This window comes from Gracilinanus agilis, chromosome 1 (genome assembly GCF_016433145.1).
Source record: "Gracilinanus agilis isolate LMUSP501 chromosome 1, AgileGrace, whole genome shotgun sequence".
Lineage (NCBI taxonomy): Eukaryota > Metazoa > Chordata > Mammalia > Didelphimorphia > Didelphidae > Gracilinanus > Gracilinanus agilis.
Window position 1 is genome coordinate 631,406,613 of NC_058130.1, and position 17,568 is coordinate 631,424,180.

Sequence of the window (17,568 nt, forward strand, 5' to 3'; positions counted from 1 at the left end):
GAATATGAAAGCCATTAATAGTGCTAAAGAAAGCACATGGTCAGAGACTTGACTGACTAAGATCTGCATAATAGCAGTTCTATGCCAATACTTTAGGGCTTGAAGTTGGGGTTTGAGTCCTGGAGTCCCAGTCTTTTCTAAAACTTTAGAGGACGTGGGTCCCCTCGACTTAGATTCCTAGAAAGCACCTAAGATTGGTTATTTTATTTGGCTCACTTCCCTAAAAAGCTGATGATAAGTCAGATCAGAGAGAGACATTTTCCTTAAGTCCTGGCCCTGAATGGGTAATTGCACACTGCTGAATTCACTTTAATTAGACCTTCATTCAAAGGTCTAAGTTTATTTTCCCCAGATTTTTGCACATTTCATTCACAAGTTAATTTTTTTCTTCTTTTTTCTTGAATTTTATTCTTTGTATTTTGCCATCCTTAGCTGACCTGAGGTACCTTTTTTTTTTTTTAGAAAAAAGGTGTGTTTAAGTTTTACCTCACGGGGATATCTGTTAAGTGTTTTAAAATTCGATAATGTAAAATATATGTATATTTAACTCTTTTAGGAGTAATTTCATGGGGAATTGAATTGTATAAAATCTTAGAAGAAAATGTATGTTTTGTAATCTATAATGTAAAGTTTAAATTCTTTTGAGAATAATTTCAGAATAAGGATCTTGCCATCTCCCCAAAATCCAGACAACAAACTTGTTTTGGTGAAGACACCATGAAGATGTCTGAAAAGCCTTCACTGTACCATGAAGACCAAACTTTAAACTTTGGGGTGCAGTTGATTGAACTATGGGGAGTTGAAATTGAGTTGTATGTATTGTTTTAATTGTACACTGTTGTGCCAGTGGGGGACAGCCCCCCAGATTGGTTTTTTGTCAATGCGGCTAATTTTAACCATTTGTTCATCTATTTCTTTTATCCCCAAATTCCTGAAAAATTTAGAAGTTGTTTATTTTTACAGGTCCAGCGAAGAAAAAAGGACTAACCTTTTTTTTTGCCGGACCTCACGGGGAATTGTAAAAGTGAAATTTGGGAAATGTATCAAACTACATTTCCTGTGGTCCAACGGGTTTCCGTTTCCGGTTTTTGGGCTTGGGAAGGCTTACGTCTTGATGCAGGGAAGGGTTTAAATCTCCTGGGTTAGGAGGAAGTGGCCTCTTTTGGGAGTAGGCACTTCCAGGAAACAGGAGACAGTAATGGAGGCGGCGGCAGTTTTGAATGCTTACAAGCGCGTGGTCTGATAACTTTATCTATCAACATGGCTTTAATTAAAATACTAATTTATATTATTATACAAGCCTTTATCATTTTTAATACTTATAAATTAAACATAATAGACTTCTCTACTAGAAGCAATACAAGAATCCAGAGCAAGGCTGAGAGACTTATGAAAAAGAAAACTAGCCACAGTCAGAGGAAGAACTGTGGGAGGAGAAACACAGAGGAAAAACAACTGCTTGAACACATGGGCTGATGGGGATATTATTGGGGATGAAAACACTAAATGATAACTCTAGTCCAACTATCAATAATATGGAATTGGGACTTGATCAATGATACATGTAAAACACAGTGGAAATGTGCATTGGCTGGGGGGGATTAGAGGCATTTGGGGAGAGGGAAAGAACATGAAACATGTAACTATGGGAAAATATTCAAAATAAAAATGTAATTGAAAAAATTGCCTTAGAAAATATAAAATATTTAGGAATCTATCTACCAAAACAAACACTGGAATTATATGAAGACAAGTCTATGATAAACCCAAAGAGCCCAACTTTTGGGACAAAAATCCACTATTTGACAAAAACTGCTGGGAAAATTGGAAAACAATATGGGAGAGATTAGGTTTAGATCAACATCTCACACCCTAAACCAAGATAAATTCAGAATGGTTGAATTTCTTGAATATAAAGAAGGAAACTATAAGTAAATTAGGTGAACACAGAATACTATGCTTGTCAGATCTCTGGGAAAGGAAAGATTTTAAAACCAAGAGCTAGAAAAAATTACCAAATATAAAATAAATAATTTAGATTATATTAAATTAAAAAGTTTTTGTACAAACAAAAACAATGCAACAAAAATCAGAAGAGAAACAACAAATTGAGAAAAAATCTTTACAACAAAAGAATCAGACAGAGGTCTAATTACTCAAATATACAAGGAGCTAAATCAATTGTACAAAAAATCAAGACATTCCCCAATTGATAAATGGGCAAGGGACATGAATAGGCAATTTTCAGATAAAGAAATCAAAATTATCAATAAGCACATGAGAAAATGTTCTAAATCTCTAATAATTAGAGAAATGCAAATCAAAGCAACTCTGAGGTATCACCTCACACATAGCAGATTAGCTAAAATGACAGCAGGGGAGAGTAATAAATGTTGGAGGGGATGTGGCAAAATTGGGACATTAATGCATTGCTGGTGGAGTTGTGAACTGATCCAGCCATTCTAGATGGCAATTTGGAACTATGCCTAAAGAGCTATAAAAGACTATCTGCGTTTTGATCCAGCCATACCATTGCTGCATTTGTATCCCAAAGAGATCATAGGGGAAAAGACTTGTATAAAAATATTTATAGATGTGCTTTTTGTGGTGGCAAAAAACTGGAAAACGAAAGGATGCCCTTCAATTGGGGAATGGCTGAACAAATTGTGGTATATACTGGTGATGGAATACTATTGTGCTCAAAGGAATAATAAACTGGAGAAATTCCATGTGAACTGGAGTGACCTTCAGGAATTGATGCAGAGTGAAAGGAGTAGAGTCAGAAGAACATTTTACACAGAGACAGATACACTGTGGTAAAATCTAATGTAATGGACTTCTGTACTAGCAACAATGCAATGACCCAGGACAATTCTGAGGGATTTATGGAAAAGAAAGCTACCCACATTCAGAGGAAGAACTACAGGAGTGGAAACACAGAAGAAAAACAACTGCTTGAACACATGGGTTGATGCAGACATGATTGGGGATGTAGACCTGAAACAATCACACCAATGCAACTATCAATAATATGGAAATAGGTCTTGATAGATGACACATGTTAAAAGCAGTGGAAATGCGCATCGGCTATTGGGGGGATGGGGGGCTGGGAGGGGTGAAGGGGAAAGTAAGAACATGAATCATGTAACCATGGAAAATTTTTCCAAAAAGTAAAATTTTAAATGCAAAAAAAAAAAAAAAAGAACAGCTCAAATAAATGACAACCCCCTAAAAAAAAGGCCTGAATACCAAAGAAATTTTACCAATTCCAATGTGCATCCTAATCAAATTTAATTGCAATTAGTGTATTCAAAGGTGGTTTGAGACAGATTTATGCATTCTAAAGAGTTCTGATTTCACTTTGTTTTCTGAAGTATAAAACAAGGTAAACTCTGCTATTCAGAATCCACTCTGGCCACTTGCTGGAACTCAAGTGTGCAAAATTTAGACAAAAGGAGTCATGGGTAACTACATATCCCTGTAACAGAAGCCTTTTTCAGGGCCCTTAAATTTGCCTGCTAACTCATCTCATAAACATGAGACCCATTTCTCAGTACTGAAAACCTCACTTCCATCACTAAACACTACATGGATTGTTTTATGTGGTTTTAAGTTCATAGTACACCCAGAGGGAAGTTGATATCTAGATTCAAGGTCACAGGGCTAGACTATAGCACTTAAGAATAATTAAGTTTCTTTCTGCTCTTCTGTCATATTTAATAGACTCTCTTGGAGGCAGTGAATACTAATGAGGCAGTGATTTGGTCATTTGTGTTCACCAAACAAGATCCCCAAATTAAGTTCTTTGTGTTTTACTGTCCTGCTGGGGACACATGATATTAGGTCCTTTATAAAATAAATACATCTATGCTGCAGAAAAAAATTTTCTGGCATTTTCAGGATATTGAGGTATAAAATCAAAACTAGTCTTATTTCAATGTAGTCCCAGGAGTTAACTGCAATTCTCTAAGGCAATGGTGTAAAACTTCCACAGAAAATGATATCTGAAAGCCTGATATTGCCTTTAAAAATCACGAATTAACAGTATCTATGTTGTGCTGCATCTCTATTTTTTAATATACTTCCCAATTAGACTTAAATCTGGTTCTGGGTCTTTGCGGATGCTTTGGTTTGACACCTCTTCTCCAAGATTCGGTAAATGAAATGCGACTTTTGGCGTTTCCTATCAGGCTGTAAAGTTTTTAATTGTGTCCAGACTAGTTAAGTTCAGAGAACTGACCATTGGGGGAATGCATTTTTGGGGAGGTGGTGGGGCGAAAGAAAGACCAGAATTTATTTAGACCAACCCCTAAGCTCTTATAGGAGTTAGCTAGGATCTCCACCTGTTGCAAACTCCACTCATCAGAGCTTATTGTTTCATTGATTTTCTAGATTAAAGAAAGTGATGGAGAAAATGTTATGGATGAGACCAAGTTCCACTCAACTCCTGGCGTAAACTTGAGCCAACGGCTTAATTAGGTCTCGGTTTCTTCGCCTGTCAGGGAAGGGATTAGACCAAGGATGAACTCTAACGTTTGACCTAGCTTCTTCAGTCGTCGCCCCTTCCTCTCTTTCTCACACTTTCTACCCAGTCCATTGGCCTCCATCCTGTTTCAGTCAGTCAGAAGAGTGGGAGTGGAACATGGTCTTCCCAGTTCTCCTACCCTGCCTCCCCCCTCCCCCCCCAAGCACTTTGGCTCTATCTCCATAGAAACCGAGGGGGCGGACGTGTGGGCTCTGCGAGGGAGCGCACGCGCGTGTGCAGAACGGGGGTCGGGCTCGCTCCTGCCCTCCTCCCCTTTCTCGAGCCCGCGCGCGCGGGCTCCCGTCCCGGCTCGTGCCGCGGCGGCTCCACCGCAGGGCCCGTTGCGGGCTCCATCCCGCGGTCCCGGGCCGCTCGCGAGGCGACATGCTGAGGCGGACTCTGGAAAACCGGTAACCCCCCCCCCCACACACACACACACACACACACACACACACACCTCCCCACCCCCACCCCTTAACTCCTCCATGACGGAGACACGGCCCGAGCCAGGCCCTGGAGCTGGGGAACAGAATGGAGGGAGGCGGGTAGATTCTTTTTTTTCTTCCTTTCTCTCTCCTTCCCTTCATTTTCTCTTTCTTCTTTTCTCCCTCCCTTCCCAAGATAGGCCCTCAGGGTGTCCCTTCAGGGCCGAGGGCCCATCCGATGTCCGGCCACGCCAAGGCCCAGACCGGCCGGCCTGGTTCAGGCCCTTCGCGTGTTCCAGAGGCCTTAGAGCTGTCTTTGGGCTAGGAGGGAAGGGATAGGCACCTTTTTAGGAGGGAGAGAAGGGGAGGGACCGGTTGGGAGCCCCGCGAGTCCTTCTGTGTGTGTGTTTGCGTTTGCATGTGTGTGCGCGTGTCACCGCCCTCTCCAGGGACGCCCAGACCAAACAGCTGCAGGATGCGGTCTCCAACGTGGAAAAGCACTTTGGGGAGCTGTGCCAGATCTTCGCGGCGTACGTGCGTAAAACGGCCCGGCTGCGGGACAAAGCTGATCTCCTAGTGAATGAAATTAATGCCTACGCAGCCACCGAGACGCCCAACCTGAAGCATGGGCTGAAGGACTTTGCTGATGAGTTTGCCAAACTTCAGGATTATAGGCAAGCTGAGGTAGGAAGGGATCAGAGAACCTCGCTATGGAAATGTTGGACTTTTTAAAAAATTATTACATTGATGGTAACAATATTTAGATTATATAGTATTATAGTGTATACTATGTATACTATAAGTATATGGTATAATACTAGGTAATAACTCTAAGAAAGATGACAGTTGAGTGTAGTGGAAAGAGCCTGGTTTTTTCATAAATGTGATTCAGGAAATATTTTTAAATGCCTACTATTTGCCAGTCACTGTGCCAAGAACCGGTGGTGTAAATTTTAAAAAGAGAGCTCCTATCCTCCAGGAGCTTGCAATCTAATGGAGGGAGAGAACACAAAAAAAGGAAGATGAGAGGTGGGGGGGGGGGCGGGGGAGTACATTCCATTCCTTGGAGCTGAAACCAGGAAGATCATTAGATGCAAAGTGGAGTCCAGTTTCTGCCTTCTACAAAGAAAGCTTTGGGTAGGAGTTCAGTACTCTACCCTTCAGCCCTCCAGCCATAGGAGACAGGAAGGAGGGTAGTATCCATGGCTTGAGTTATCAATATGATGATGAGATTAGAAGTGATGGTCCAGGCAGAGCTATAGATAGCAAGGTGAAGTGAGCTGGTCTGGTATCTTAGGCAAATCACTTTACTTTTGAGCCTCTGGTTGCTTATAGTATTTTATAAGCAGCCTGAAACTCCAGAGATTGTCCTGGATTTCTCCATTTCTTTTCACAAATTTTCAGCACAGAAGAAAAGGTACATAGGTAAAAAGTGCACAACTCTGATTGGGAATAAAGGGATTAAAGAATGTATGTGGTTGAGTGCAGGCTAAGACTAAGGCATTCCCTTAATCTCTCACCAACCTACCCTTTATCTTGCCCTAGCATTCTTTTTTTAAAAAACTAATTTATCTAGTGATTGTACTCAGATAAAATTAGCACTAGATTTAATTTTTAATTTAAAGTATTTTGTTCCAATATTTTATTTCAGTTATACTTTATTATCTTTGCCAATAGGTTGAAAGACTTGAAGCCAAAGTAGTTGAACCTTTGAAAAGTTATGGAACTATTGTGAAAATGAAACGGGTAAGTATATAAATTTCTACTCTCTGTTACTAGCTGTTCTGGCAAGAGCTATTCATACACATGTGCCAATAGTCATTTTATGAAAAGTACATGAATGGAGGGTGAGGGGTCAAGTATCTTTTTGAAAGATTTTTAAAGACAATTGCCTGTAAATAAATGAATTTGTATGGAAACATTGTTCTCAAAAAACATTTTCAAATTTACAAACTATCCAAATGAAAGACATTCTTATATTGTAAGGAACATATTCCAAAAATCTTAGTACAGTTTTAAGCAATTAAAGCTATTAAAACTGTTCTTTGATTTTTTGGAACACCTTTTTTTATTCCAGAAAATTAACCAAAAATTTATGTATACTTTAATATTTTAATAATTATATTTTTAATATTAATAATTTATAATATAATAGGTTAGTCATAAAAGAAAAATTATTGAGTAAAATTATTTTTATATCATTTCATCTTCCTCCCTTAAAGCCCTACTTGGCTGTAGTGAGGTGACCCTAAGTTCTTCAAGACAATCATTGTGGAGCATAGACTCAGGTTCTACAAACCTGAAAAGGCTTAGCAGTGGACTATGTGAATTTTGTCTGAGGTCCATGGAATCTTAGAGGTGTAATCTAGTATAACCTTCATTTTTATCAGTGAGGTAACTGAGACCCAGAAACTGTTCAGTGACTTTTGAGGTGACACAGGTAGCAAAGCCTGGATTTTAACTTTATTAGAGCAGCAGAGGTAAGGATGAAAAGGGTCACCATCAAGAGACTAGTTAGTATCCAAGTAGTGACTCTTTTCATCCTAGAAATTACCTTTGAGACAGTGACTCATTAAGCCATCTTCTAAGGCAAAGCAGAGTTGTGATCTGAATGTTTAAAAGAACTTTGTATTTTTACATGAATGATATCGATAATTATTAAAGTATTGGCATTATTTTTGTAAAAGGAAAGAAGAGCCTTGTAAACCTGTAATGTGCAAAGTGTGCAAGTCTGAATTCTTTTAGTAAAAGTATTCATATTAAGCAAGGGATTTTTCCTGTTATTATAGCTCCACGTTAAAGGGTAAATAAGGCAGTAACTTACCAGAAAGTAAATATGTCTACAGGATGATCTCAAAGCAACTTTAACAGCAAAGAGTCGAGAAGCTAAGCAGTTAACTCAACTAGAAAGGACGCGTCAACGGAATCCATCAGATCGGCATGTCATAGTATCCTTTCAATTTTGAAGAAAAAATTATTTTGTCATTTAGTTGATGAAAAGGTAATTTCCTTTGAAAAATTGACATTTGGGTTTAAAAGTATTTTATAGGTTTTTCCCAGTTCAGAAATTATTAATTGTAAAAAAAAACAAAAACATTTTAATTGATTCCCTTAGGCAGTTCTCCACAGGGTTTCTAGAAAACTTTTTAATTTACATGTTTTTGTTTGGTGACTATTTTAAAAACAACAGGATTTCCATGAGCCATGGAGATTTGATGTCTAATAATATAAAATTGTTTTATAGAACTGTAATTGTATATGAGTTGGCTAAAGTCAATTAAAGAACATTGTTATTTTTGTCCATTCTCATAATTTTCCTTATGCTTATTTTTTGAGAAGAAAAACCTTTCCAAATATAACAGTCCCATATATACTTTTTTAAATACTAGCTTTGAAACAGGCACCTATTCTGCAACCAATCAAGGTTCCTTAAGAAACTTAAGAATAATTTTAAAGATTCTTTCCCATGGTGGAAAAAAAATTATCAAAAATAAGAATTCCAGGGGGCAGCTGGGTAGCTCAGTGGAGTCAGAGTCAGGCCTAGAGACAGGAGGTCCTAGGTTCAAACCCGGCCTCAGCCACTTCCCAGCTGGGTGACCTTGGGCAAGTCACTTGACCCCCATTGCCCACCCTTACCACTCTTCCACCTATGAGACAATACACCGAAGTACAAGGGTTAAAAAAAAAATAAGAATTCCATAATAAAATTAAAGGTTTTCCCATTTACCTGCCTTCCTCTTGAATATGCTTTGTTATTGATAAATTTTTGAACAGAAAATAGTCTTTGGCTGCTTTCTGCTTGACTATAGAGAGGAAAAGAAAAGCACCAGAGCAATCAATACTCGTGTCTTCTTTCCTCTTCTAGTTTTTGTCTCCCTTTTTAAAAACTTTTTAAAATTTGTATCTCTTTTATTTTTAATATTACCTATTTTTTCTCACTATCTAACACTTCATTCTCAACCCCCAAACCATTGCATATAGAAAAGCTTTTTTAAAAATCTATACATTATATGCAGTATTCCACACCATAGTCCCCCATCTCTGAAAATAATTTCTAATCCAAGGCCAAACTTGCCATTCATTCCAATTATCTTTTAATTTCCTACTTTAGCATTCCAATCCCCTGTTATAAATATGACATCCTTTTTTGGGTGTTATTTCTCGAAGACATAGTTTTCAAAGAACTGATCAACTTCGGCGTCATTGACATCAACAGTTGGAGCATACACTTGTATTGCTGTGTTATTAAACAGATATCATTTGGTTATTTTTGAAATTATACCTCAGTTCTACTTTTCTCGCCCTTTTATTGAATATGGAGGCTACTCCATTTTTCTAAGAGTCTTGCCCACATGGTGTGTGTAGTGATCACTTGAATTAAACTCACTAATTCCTATCCCATCCACTTAAGTTCATTGACACTCAAGATTTCTATTTTTAATCTTTCCATCTCCTATTTGCCCACATCCAATTTACCTTGGTTCATAAATCTTACATTCAAGTTCCTATATAATATTAGTCTTTCGTTTTCATCATCAGATGCATCTACTTACTGTCTTCTGCTCTTTCCCAGTAGTAACCTATTGGACCCCTTTTCTAACCTGAGGGGCTAATCTTCTAAGGTCATCTCTTTTATGATTTTAATATTATTCATGGTATTTTCTTGGCAAAAATACTAGAGTAGTGTGCCACTTTCTCCTCCACGACATCACCTTTTGTCAGAGCTCTCTACTATGACCTATCCATCTTGGGTAATCTTATACAGCATAACTCATAGTTTCATTGAGCCACACAGACCCCTTCCACTGCAGTGATCATCTGCATAAAGATGTTAATTACATACATGAGAGAAATGAGATCATCAAGCGAAAATAGTACATAGGAAGAAGAGAAGAGAGTTCCAGTAAAAACCCTGAGGGGGATACATCCTGTTAGAGAGTATAATCTGAATGGGATATAGCAAAGAGAAATGGTCAGAGAAGTAGGAGGAGGACCAAGAGCAATTGTGGCACAGTGTCAAAGGCTACAGGAAAGTCAAGAAGAATGAGGGTCAGGAAAATGCTATTTGGATTTAGCAACTAAGAGATTATTGGTAACTTCGAAGAGTGTAGTTTGGTGGAATGATGAGGTTGGAAACTGGATTTTAAGGCATTAGAGTGAGAGGAGAGAAAATAGATGGCCTTTTAGAAGATTTTGGCCACAAAGGGGAGAAGAGATATAGAACAATAGGTAAGAGGGATGGAAGGATTAAGTATGGGTTTTTTTCAGGATGGACATGTTTATAGACAATAGGAAATGAACCAGTAGAGAGGAAGAGATTGAAAATAAGCAAGAGTTGGAATGACTGAGGGGCAATCTATTAGAGAAGACAGGATGGGATAAAATCTCTAGCCTTGGTAACAAGCAAGGTCACATTATGATGTGAGATGAAGAAAAAGGGAACATGGCAGAAGGCATCAGAGTGATAGGAAATGAAGAAGAAGGAACTTAAAATGAGCTGATGAATGTTTTAACAACTAGCTCTCCAGGAAAAAAATACACATGACACTTTTAAGTTTGATCTACATTATTCACATTTTTTCTATCACTTAAGTTTAGAAAATCAACAGAACAATAAATCAAGATCTGATTAGTAGCTCTTGCCAATTTCCATAGTATAAATGCTCACCCTGAAAGTTTAGCAGTTGGTTCATAAGTGAATTCAAGCCAGCCCCAGCATACCCCTGGATTCATCTGTTGATTAATATTCCTTTTTTTTTTTTTTTCCTCAAAAGAGCTGGGGGGAAAATACAGTCCTTAATTCTTCATCCACCTTTCTGAGCTTTAATACTCTGGCACTATTTTTACCAGGAAGGTACCAGGTCATACCAAACTTCTATTTCATCTTTAATCACCTCTTCTGGTTTCTATATTCTCTCAATGTCTACTTTAAGTATATTTCTCAGAGTTCCTGTTCATTCACATTAATTCTTTGGATAGTTCCTCCTCTTTCTGATTGGAATTGTTACCGTATAACGAATTGGTTGGGTTTTGCTTTTTGTTTATTTTTTTAAATTCTTGAAATTTTCCTATCTTTTCCCAATAGAACTTTAGGCCATGGGGTCCTATCTATCCTTTCTCAGTGAATCCTTTAAAAATTATTCCCAAATCTGGGGTATATGTCAGACATACCTGGATTTTCTCTTCTCTCTAACAAATTGTAAGATGGTATGATTATTCCCCCCATGCCAATATTCCCATCTTTTCAATTTAGTAACTACTCTGTCCTTGTTTGTGAGAATCAGGGCCAGAGTAGAAGTACCCCCTTCTTTAGTTCTTCTAGTTTTTGATGGTCAAGTTTATATTTAGGAGCATATAGAAATTTATTAATTGCTCTGTTTTTGGCACTGAGAGATTCTAGTAGATATCTGGATAATTGAAATTCCCTGTCATGCATCCATATTGGAATTGTTGTTTCTACCTCCTATCCAAATTGTCCACAGTACCACCTCTTTTAACAGTATTACTTTTGATCTTTACGCAGATGTTCTTCCTTGTGCTTTCCACTCTAGTAGCTTGATTTTCTCACATGAATCTTTATATTTAATATATACTATACTGTTCCCCCTGATCTTCTCCTAACTATGTTTCAGTTATGGACCCTATCCCTTCATGTCTCAGGGACAGTCATGACATCAAATTTGCCTCCTTGTATTTGAAAGGTTTTCTGTATCAGAGTTATATTCAGAAGAAACCCAGGCTTTTAATAGAGAAGAATGTTTTGATTAATTGATTTTAATATAAGCTTATGTTTTCATGGGTATATGTATCATCCAATTTTTAAATAATATTTAGAAGTTATCATGATATTTCTGAACTATTCATGATTAAGATTGCATAACTTTAATTTAAAATTTTCAACTATTTTTATGTTCCATTTGAGAATCTTTTTTTCCTTTATAGACAATTTCAGTCACAGGTGGGTAAATCGCGTGGTGTTTCTCAAGATGGATCATTAGAGTAAATCCTTTGAGTTTTATCACAAACACACATTTACTTTTAAAACCACTGTAGAAACTACTCTGAGAGGTAGGGAAGTGGATAGCATACTGGAGTTGGAGTCAAAAAGAACCTCAGTTCAAAATCTGCCTTTGTCATTAGCAATGTGACTCTGGACAGATTATTTAATTCCTCCTAGCCCTAGTTTCCTCATCTGTAAAATGGTGATACTAGATTCTACTTCACATGGTTGTTGTGAGGATCTAATGAAATGATACATTTCTAGTTCTTTGCAAACTTTTAAAGTGCTAAATAAAAGTTATTGTTGGGGCAGCCAGGAAGCTGTGGATAGAGTGCCAAGCCTGGAGAGGAGGCCCTGGATTCAAATCTGGCCTCACACATTTCCTAGCTGCGTGGCCCATAGCAAGTTGCTAAACCTCAGTTGCTTAGCACTTGCCATTCTTCTGTCTTAGAACTGATACTAAGACAAAAGGTGAGGTTATTTGTTTGTTTTTTTTTAAGTTAGTGTGATATTGCAGCTAGAGAATCAGCCTCAACTCCCACTTCTGACGCTGGCTTAGTGCCCATTGGCAAGTCACTTAAAATTATCAATACCTTAGACAACTCTCTTAAGACTGTTTAGTTGTAGAGAAGGTACCAGCCATCATTAAGGAGTTTCCTATGTTAATGAAATCATTGATCCAGTCTCAGTCCTCAGCATTATAATCATCACAAAATCTCAATGAGAATTTAAAAGCAGCTACTCCAGTCCAACTTGGATAGTTGGATTGAATAATCCAATCCAACGTCCCTGATAAGTAGTCACTCAGCCTTTTCCTGAAGACCTTTCCACTCCCTGTAAAAGCAGCCCATTCTATTTTTGTACAACTCTACTGGTCAGAAATTTTTTCTTGAAATTTTATGCATTTATTGTTCTCAACAGCTTCTTCCTATTCCTTCTATTTGTATATGTTAGTGCCATTCAGAACAAGTGAAATGCCAGTTCTACATGACAATCCTTATACCCACAGTTCTAACTCTATTTTTGTGCCAAGCAAAACAAATCTAGTGTCTCTTCTACTTGACAACTCTTAAGATATATCCCTCTGAAGTTTTCTTTTCTTGTTAAACATTTCTGGTTTCTTAAATCCATTCTTACATGGCAATTTGAAGTCTTTTATTATCCAGCTTGAGTTCTTGTTATTCTCTGATTTTTAAATGTGCTTTCTAAAGTATAGCACCCAGAACTGAATATGATGCTACAGAAAAAGTCTCTTCATGGCAAAGTATAATGGGACTTCCATTTCTATTTTAGGCCTGGCTGGACTCAGGCCAGTTTGGTTGTGGAGGTTCAAGACTACAATGAAACGAAACAGCTGTGGGCCATTTAACAATGTACAAAAAGAGATCTGCTTAACTATAGCATGAAAAAGATACTCTGCAAGAATGTGCAGGTTTCGTTTCTATAATAACCAGTCTCATTAGCAAGGTGGCTCACATGGCTGTTGTATATCCTTCAGGTCTGAAGGTCCCTGGCTCCTTGAAGGTTGATCTATTTTATGCCCTTAGGGGACCAGCCCCCTAGGCTAGTCAAGTCTCATGCTCACCTTCTTTTCCTTTTAAGGAAACAACTAAGCTTGGCCCACATAGCTGGGACCAGGCAGAATACTCCTTTCATAACCTCCCTAGTCCTTGACCTTTCTTAACACTTCTGAAATAACATTAGCTTTCTTATTTGCCATGTAACACTTGCCTTCTATTCAGTTTCAGACTCATTAAAACCTATACATCTTTTCTAGACAAATTCTGTCTAGCCAAGACTTTTCCATCTTTGTAAAGTTTATTTTTTTGAACCTAACTCTACATTTTATATCTGTGAAATTTCATCTTGATATATTTGACTCGGCGTTCTAGCTTGTGTTTTTGAATCCTGTCTCTAGTCTCTCTGAAATCTTTGCAATATATTTTCCCAAAATCTGGAGCTCATCTCACAAAGGATGCACTTGCCTCACTAAAGAAAGTAAAATTATTAGCTGCTCTGCTTTTGGCACAAAAAGAGCTTAAACATGTATAGCTAATTTATGTTCTTCACCACTACTATATCATATTTACATCCCAGACCTTGTGGTCTTTTATCAGCTTCCTTATCTAGTAACTCTTTCTGGCAAAGTAAGCTGTAGCATACTCACCTGACATTGTTTCTGTTTCTTATGTTGATCTTCATTCAAGTACTCTCTACTGTGCTTTTGCCCTCTAATTTCTAGGTTTGCTTACATGAACATATCTTTAAATAATTGAATACTTTTTGTCTCCCCCATTCCTTTTTACCTAAACACATTTTAGGCATGGGTATTATTCTGCCAAGTGTCTATCAATGAAGCCAAAGTTGTCTCCTTGGGTTTAGTTCTCAAATTCACCTAGCATGTCACCCAGAATTGGTGCATTTGTATGTAGTGTTTTATAAGGCCAGTTGGTAATTTTCCCACCACTTTCCTTTAAAGACTCACTTTAAAGATTAGACATGTAAAACTCTAGGCAAATTTTTATTTTTGGTCTAAAGCTATAATTTCAGCAATATAAGCAATTACCTGGTGAAGAAGCTCCATCTACCCATGAAGATTAGTTACTGTTTTGCAAATTCAAGTCTTAGAGATTTGCCTGGGCCTGTCACCTTGGGGCAAGGGTTAGGAAGCCAGTATTTGTCAGAGACAGGACTTAAACCCAGATTCTTAGACTCTTGAGTCCAAAGACCACCTCTTCACAATTCCATACTTCCTATCTGCAAATACCTTCTTAACAGCCTTTGTTCAATAGGTTCCATCCCTAACCAGAAGCTTGTCATTATGTTTTAAGCTATGATCTTAAAATCCAAACCTCATTCTAAAACACTGTTCACTTACTGATAGTTACTGCTTACTTGCCATATGTGCCAATTTCTTCTGAAAATTATTTCCTTTGATCAGCAGCATTTATGAAAAATACCATCTGCTCCTAAGATCTCTAATTTCTTTTCCCATGATTTCATAATCTTTAGCAATGAACAAGAGAACCTGGAGAAAAAACTTGGGGCATATTTGTGCCTAGTAGGCAGGAAATGGATTATTAAAAGAGACTAAGAAAGGCAGAAGAAACGGGCACATTCAAGTGTCAGTAGTTAAGGAGAGATCAGTGAAGAAAAGGACTGAGCAATAAGATGAACTCATTAGCCTTGGCAAAAAAGTTTCTTACACAGAGACTAGCTCAAAGAAGTATAGAATGAAGACAGATTTAGAGAAATTTTGAGGTATCAAGGGAAACAGAGTTGATTGAAATTTTTTTCAGTGAAGTAGGAGTCATGGTCCTCCATTGAGAGAGAGGGATGGTGTAAAAGTTTCAAGAAGAAAAGTTTCAGGACAAGTGCTTCAGTGAGCATGATAGTTCTTGTGCTGCAATTAGATCTCAGTAAAAATAAGTCATTTCTATCTCCCTCAAATTTCCCATTCAGTAAAATGGGGATGATCATAGCACCTACCTCCCAGGGTTCTTGTGAGGTTGTAATAAGATATCTATAAAGTGTTAGGTAAATTTTAGAGCACTATTAAAATGTTAGCTATTATGACTTTTTTTTCTAGCAGTATTCAACAGCATTTGAATAGAACAGAGAAGGTGGATATTGCAATCAACCCAGGGTTGTAGTTGACAAGACATGATTAGCAGCAGCAGAACAAGGAGGGACCAAGGCTATGAGAGAAGAAGACAGTGTAAAATTAAAATATTTTCATGGAGGCAGAACTGGAAGGGGAAAGAAAGTGAGTCCCAAGTAGAGAGAATGCCCTAGGAGAATAGGGGGATGCCAAGGAACTAGAGGTTGTCCTCGGGGTGAAAAGCAGATTTAAAAAGAGTGAAACTGAGATGTAGAAGGGACAGAAGTTATGAATCAAAGATGAGTTTTAGAAGAATTTCAGTGACATAAGAATACTCAAGTACTCAGTTCTGGAAATTCTTCTAGAATATGCCATTTATTTTGTGAGAATCAGAAGATGCAGAGAGGGTAAAATGACAAAGGAATCATTGGAACATGAAGCCAAAAGAGGATTTAAATTGTGGAAAGATAAAACTGAGATGGATAGGGATGAGAATATAGAAAGAGGTAGCAAAGGAAAAGAATTTTTGTCATAGCAGATAAAGACAGTAGATGATAGGGATTTGGAGTATAGAAGCTGGGAATTTGCCAGCTTAAAAAAAAAAAAAGTGTGTGAGCTTCCAGGTGATTCTGCCAGAAAAATTCTAGAACATATTGCTAAGAATTATGAAGCCTTGGGCAAGAAACTGATGGCCCTAAAAACACTGGTGCTTTTTTCCACTATTGATTGAGGTTGGTTTTGGAAATGAGCATCTGGTTAAGATGGTGTCTAAGAATGAGAAATGGGTTTCTGAATCATAACTCAAAATGTAGAATTATAGCCTCTTAGCCAGAGACAATATTCACCTAATAAAGGCTGTTAAAATATATTTGCCCAGAATCTTGCAAATGTAATCAATTTTTATTTTTTATATATGTATGTGTGTATACATATATATATGTGTGTTTACGTACACACTAGTGTTGATAGTATAGAAGAGAATTGGGCTATAGGAAGAAGAGAATGAAAGTGCCTACATAGGAGTCCAAAGATGAAGAAGTTGGTAATGAAATCCATGGCCTCAGCTATCTGTATACCACTGGCACAAAGCATACGGTGAAAAGCAATCTTACAAAGAGCCCTCTGCAAGGACCCTCATTTAATATCTTCAGTTGATATTATTCTGATATTATAGGAAATATGATAAGAATATGGCTCAAGAAGATTCAGTCATATATAAAGAATACACATTAAGAAGACTAGCAAGAGACGTGCCTAAGAGAAAATTAGTTTTCAAAAAAATCCAAGTGATCAACAATAATATGGAAAAAATGCCCCAAATCACTATTAATTAGAGAAATACAAATAAAATGCATCTAAAATTCTACTTCACACCTATCAGATTGGCAAAGATAACAAAAAAACACAAACACAAAGTAATAATTGTTGGAAAGGGTGAGAGAATTGGGGGTGAGAGTTATGAATTAGTCCAGTCATTCTGAAAAACAACTTTTGGGGCTATGCCCCCTATATTCTTTGACCTAGATATACCCCAAAAAGAGAAGGAAGGAAGGAAAGGATCCATGTGTACAAAAACATAGTAGCTCGTTTATAAAATGAGAGAAATTTCCATTCCTATCAACATCCTTTCAAGATAACCATTTTCACTTAGAAAATAGTTTTTTCCTTGTTGCTAAAAATTGAGAACAGAATAAGTTTCCTTCAGTAGTTCATGCACATTTTAAAAATCTTTGGCAGTATGAACTGACAAAGGAAAATAGAACTTTTAAAACTATTTATATACAAGCTCAGTTTTTTTAAGCAACTTCAAAAGACATAAGAACTCTTAATGCATAGGCCAACCATGATTTCACAGGACCAGCTTTGAAGTATGCTGCCCCACCTCCTGATGAATGATGGAACCAGGGTACAAAATGAAATATGTTTTTGGCAAATAGGTGAATTTGTTTTTGCTTGACTATGCTCATTTGTTATAAGGACTTTTTTTTCTCTTTATGAGAGTTGGGAGGTAGGGGAA

The 17,568-nt window shown here is 37.4% G+C and overlaps 1 protein-coding gene across 4 annotated transcripts in view; it reads left to right on the forward strand.

Moving 5' to 3' along the window:
* Window positions 1-4,810: 4,810 nt before the first annotated feature.
* The window catches only part of CIBAR1 (CBY1 interacting BAR domain containing 1), a 44,144-nt gene continuing 31,386 nt past the window's right edge, over window positions 4,811-17,568 (forward strand). For 2 of the 4 annotated variants that reach the window (XM_044668413.1, XM_044668420.1), the window contains exons 1-5: window positions 4,811-4,935; window positions 5,400-5,634; window positions 6,628-6,696; window positions 7,797-7,898; window positions 11,903-11,908. In XM_044668413.1, the coding sequence (XP_044524348.1) occupies window positions 4,910-4,935; window positions 5,400-5,634; window positions 6,628-6,696; window positions 7,797-7,898; window positions 11,903-11,908 (438 nt within the window). In that variant the 5' untranslated portion in view covers window positions 4,811-4,909. The remainder of the gene's footprint in view (window positions 4,936-5,399; window positions 5,635-6,627; window positions 6,697-7,796; window positions 7,899-11,902; window positions 11,909-17,568) is intronic. The other 2 variants (XM_044668407.1, XM_044668401.1) reach the window with 2 other exon arrangements.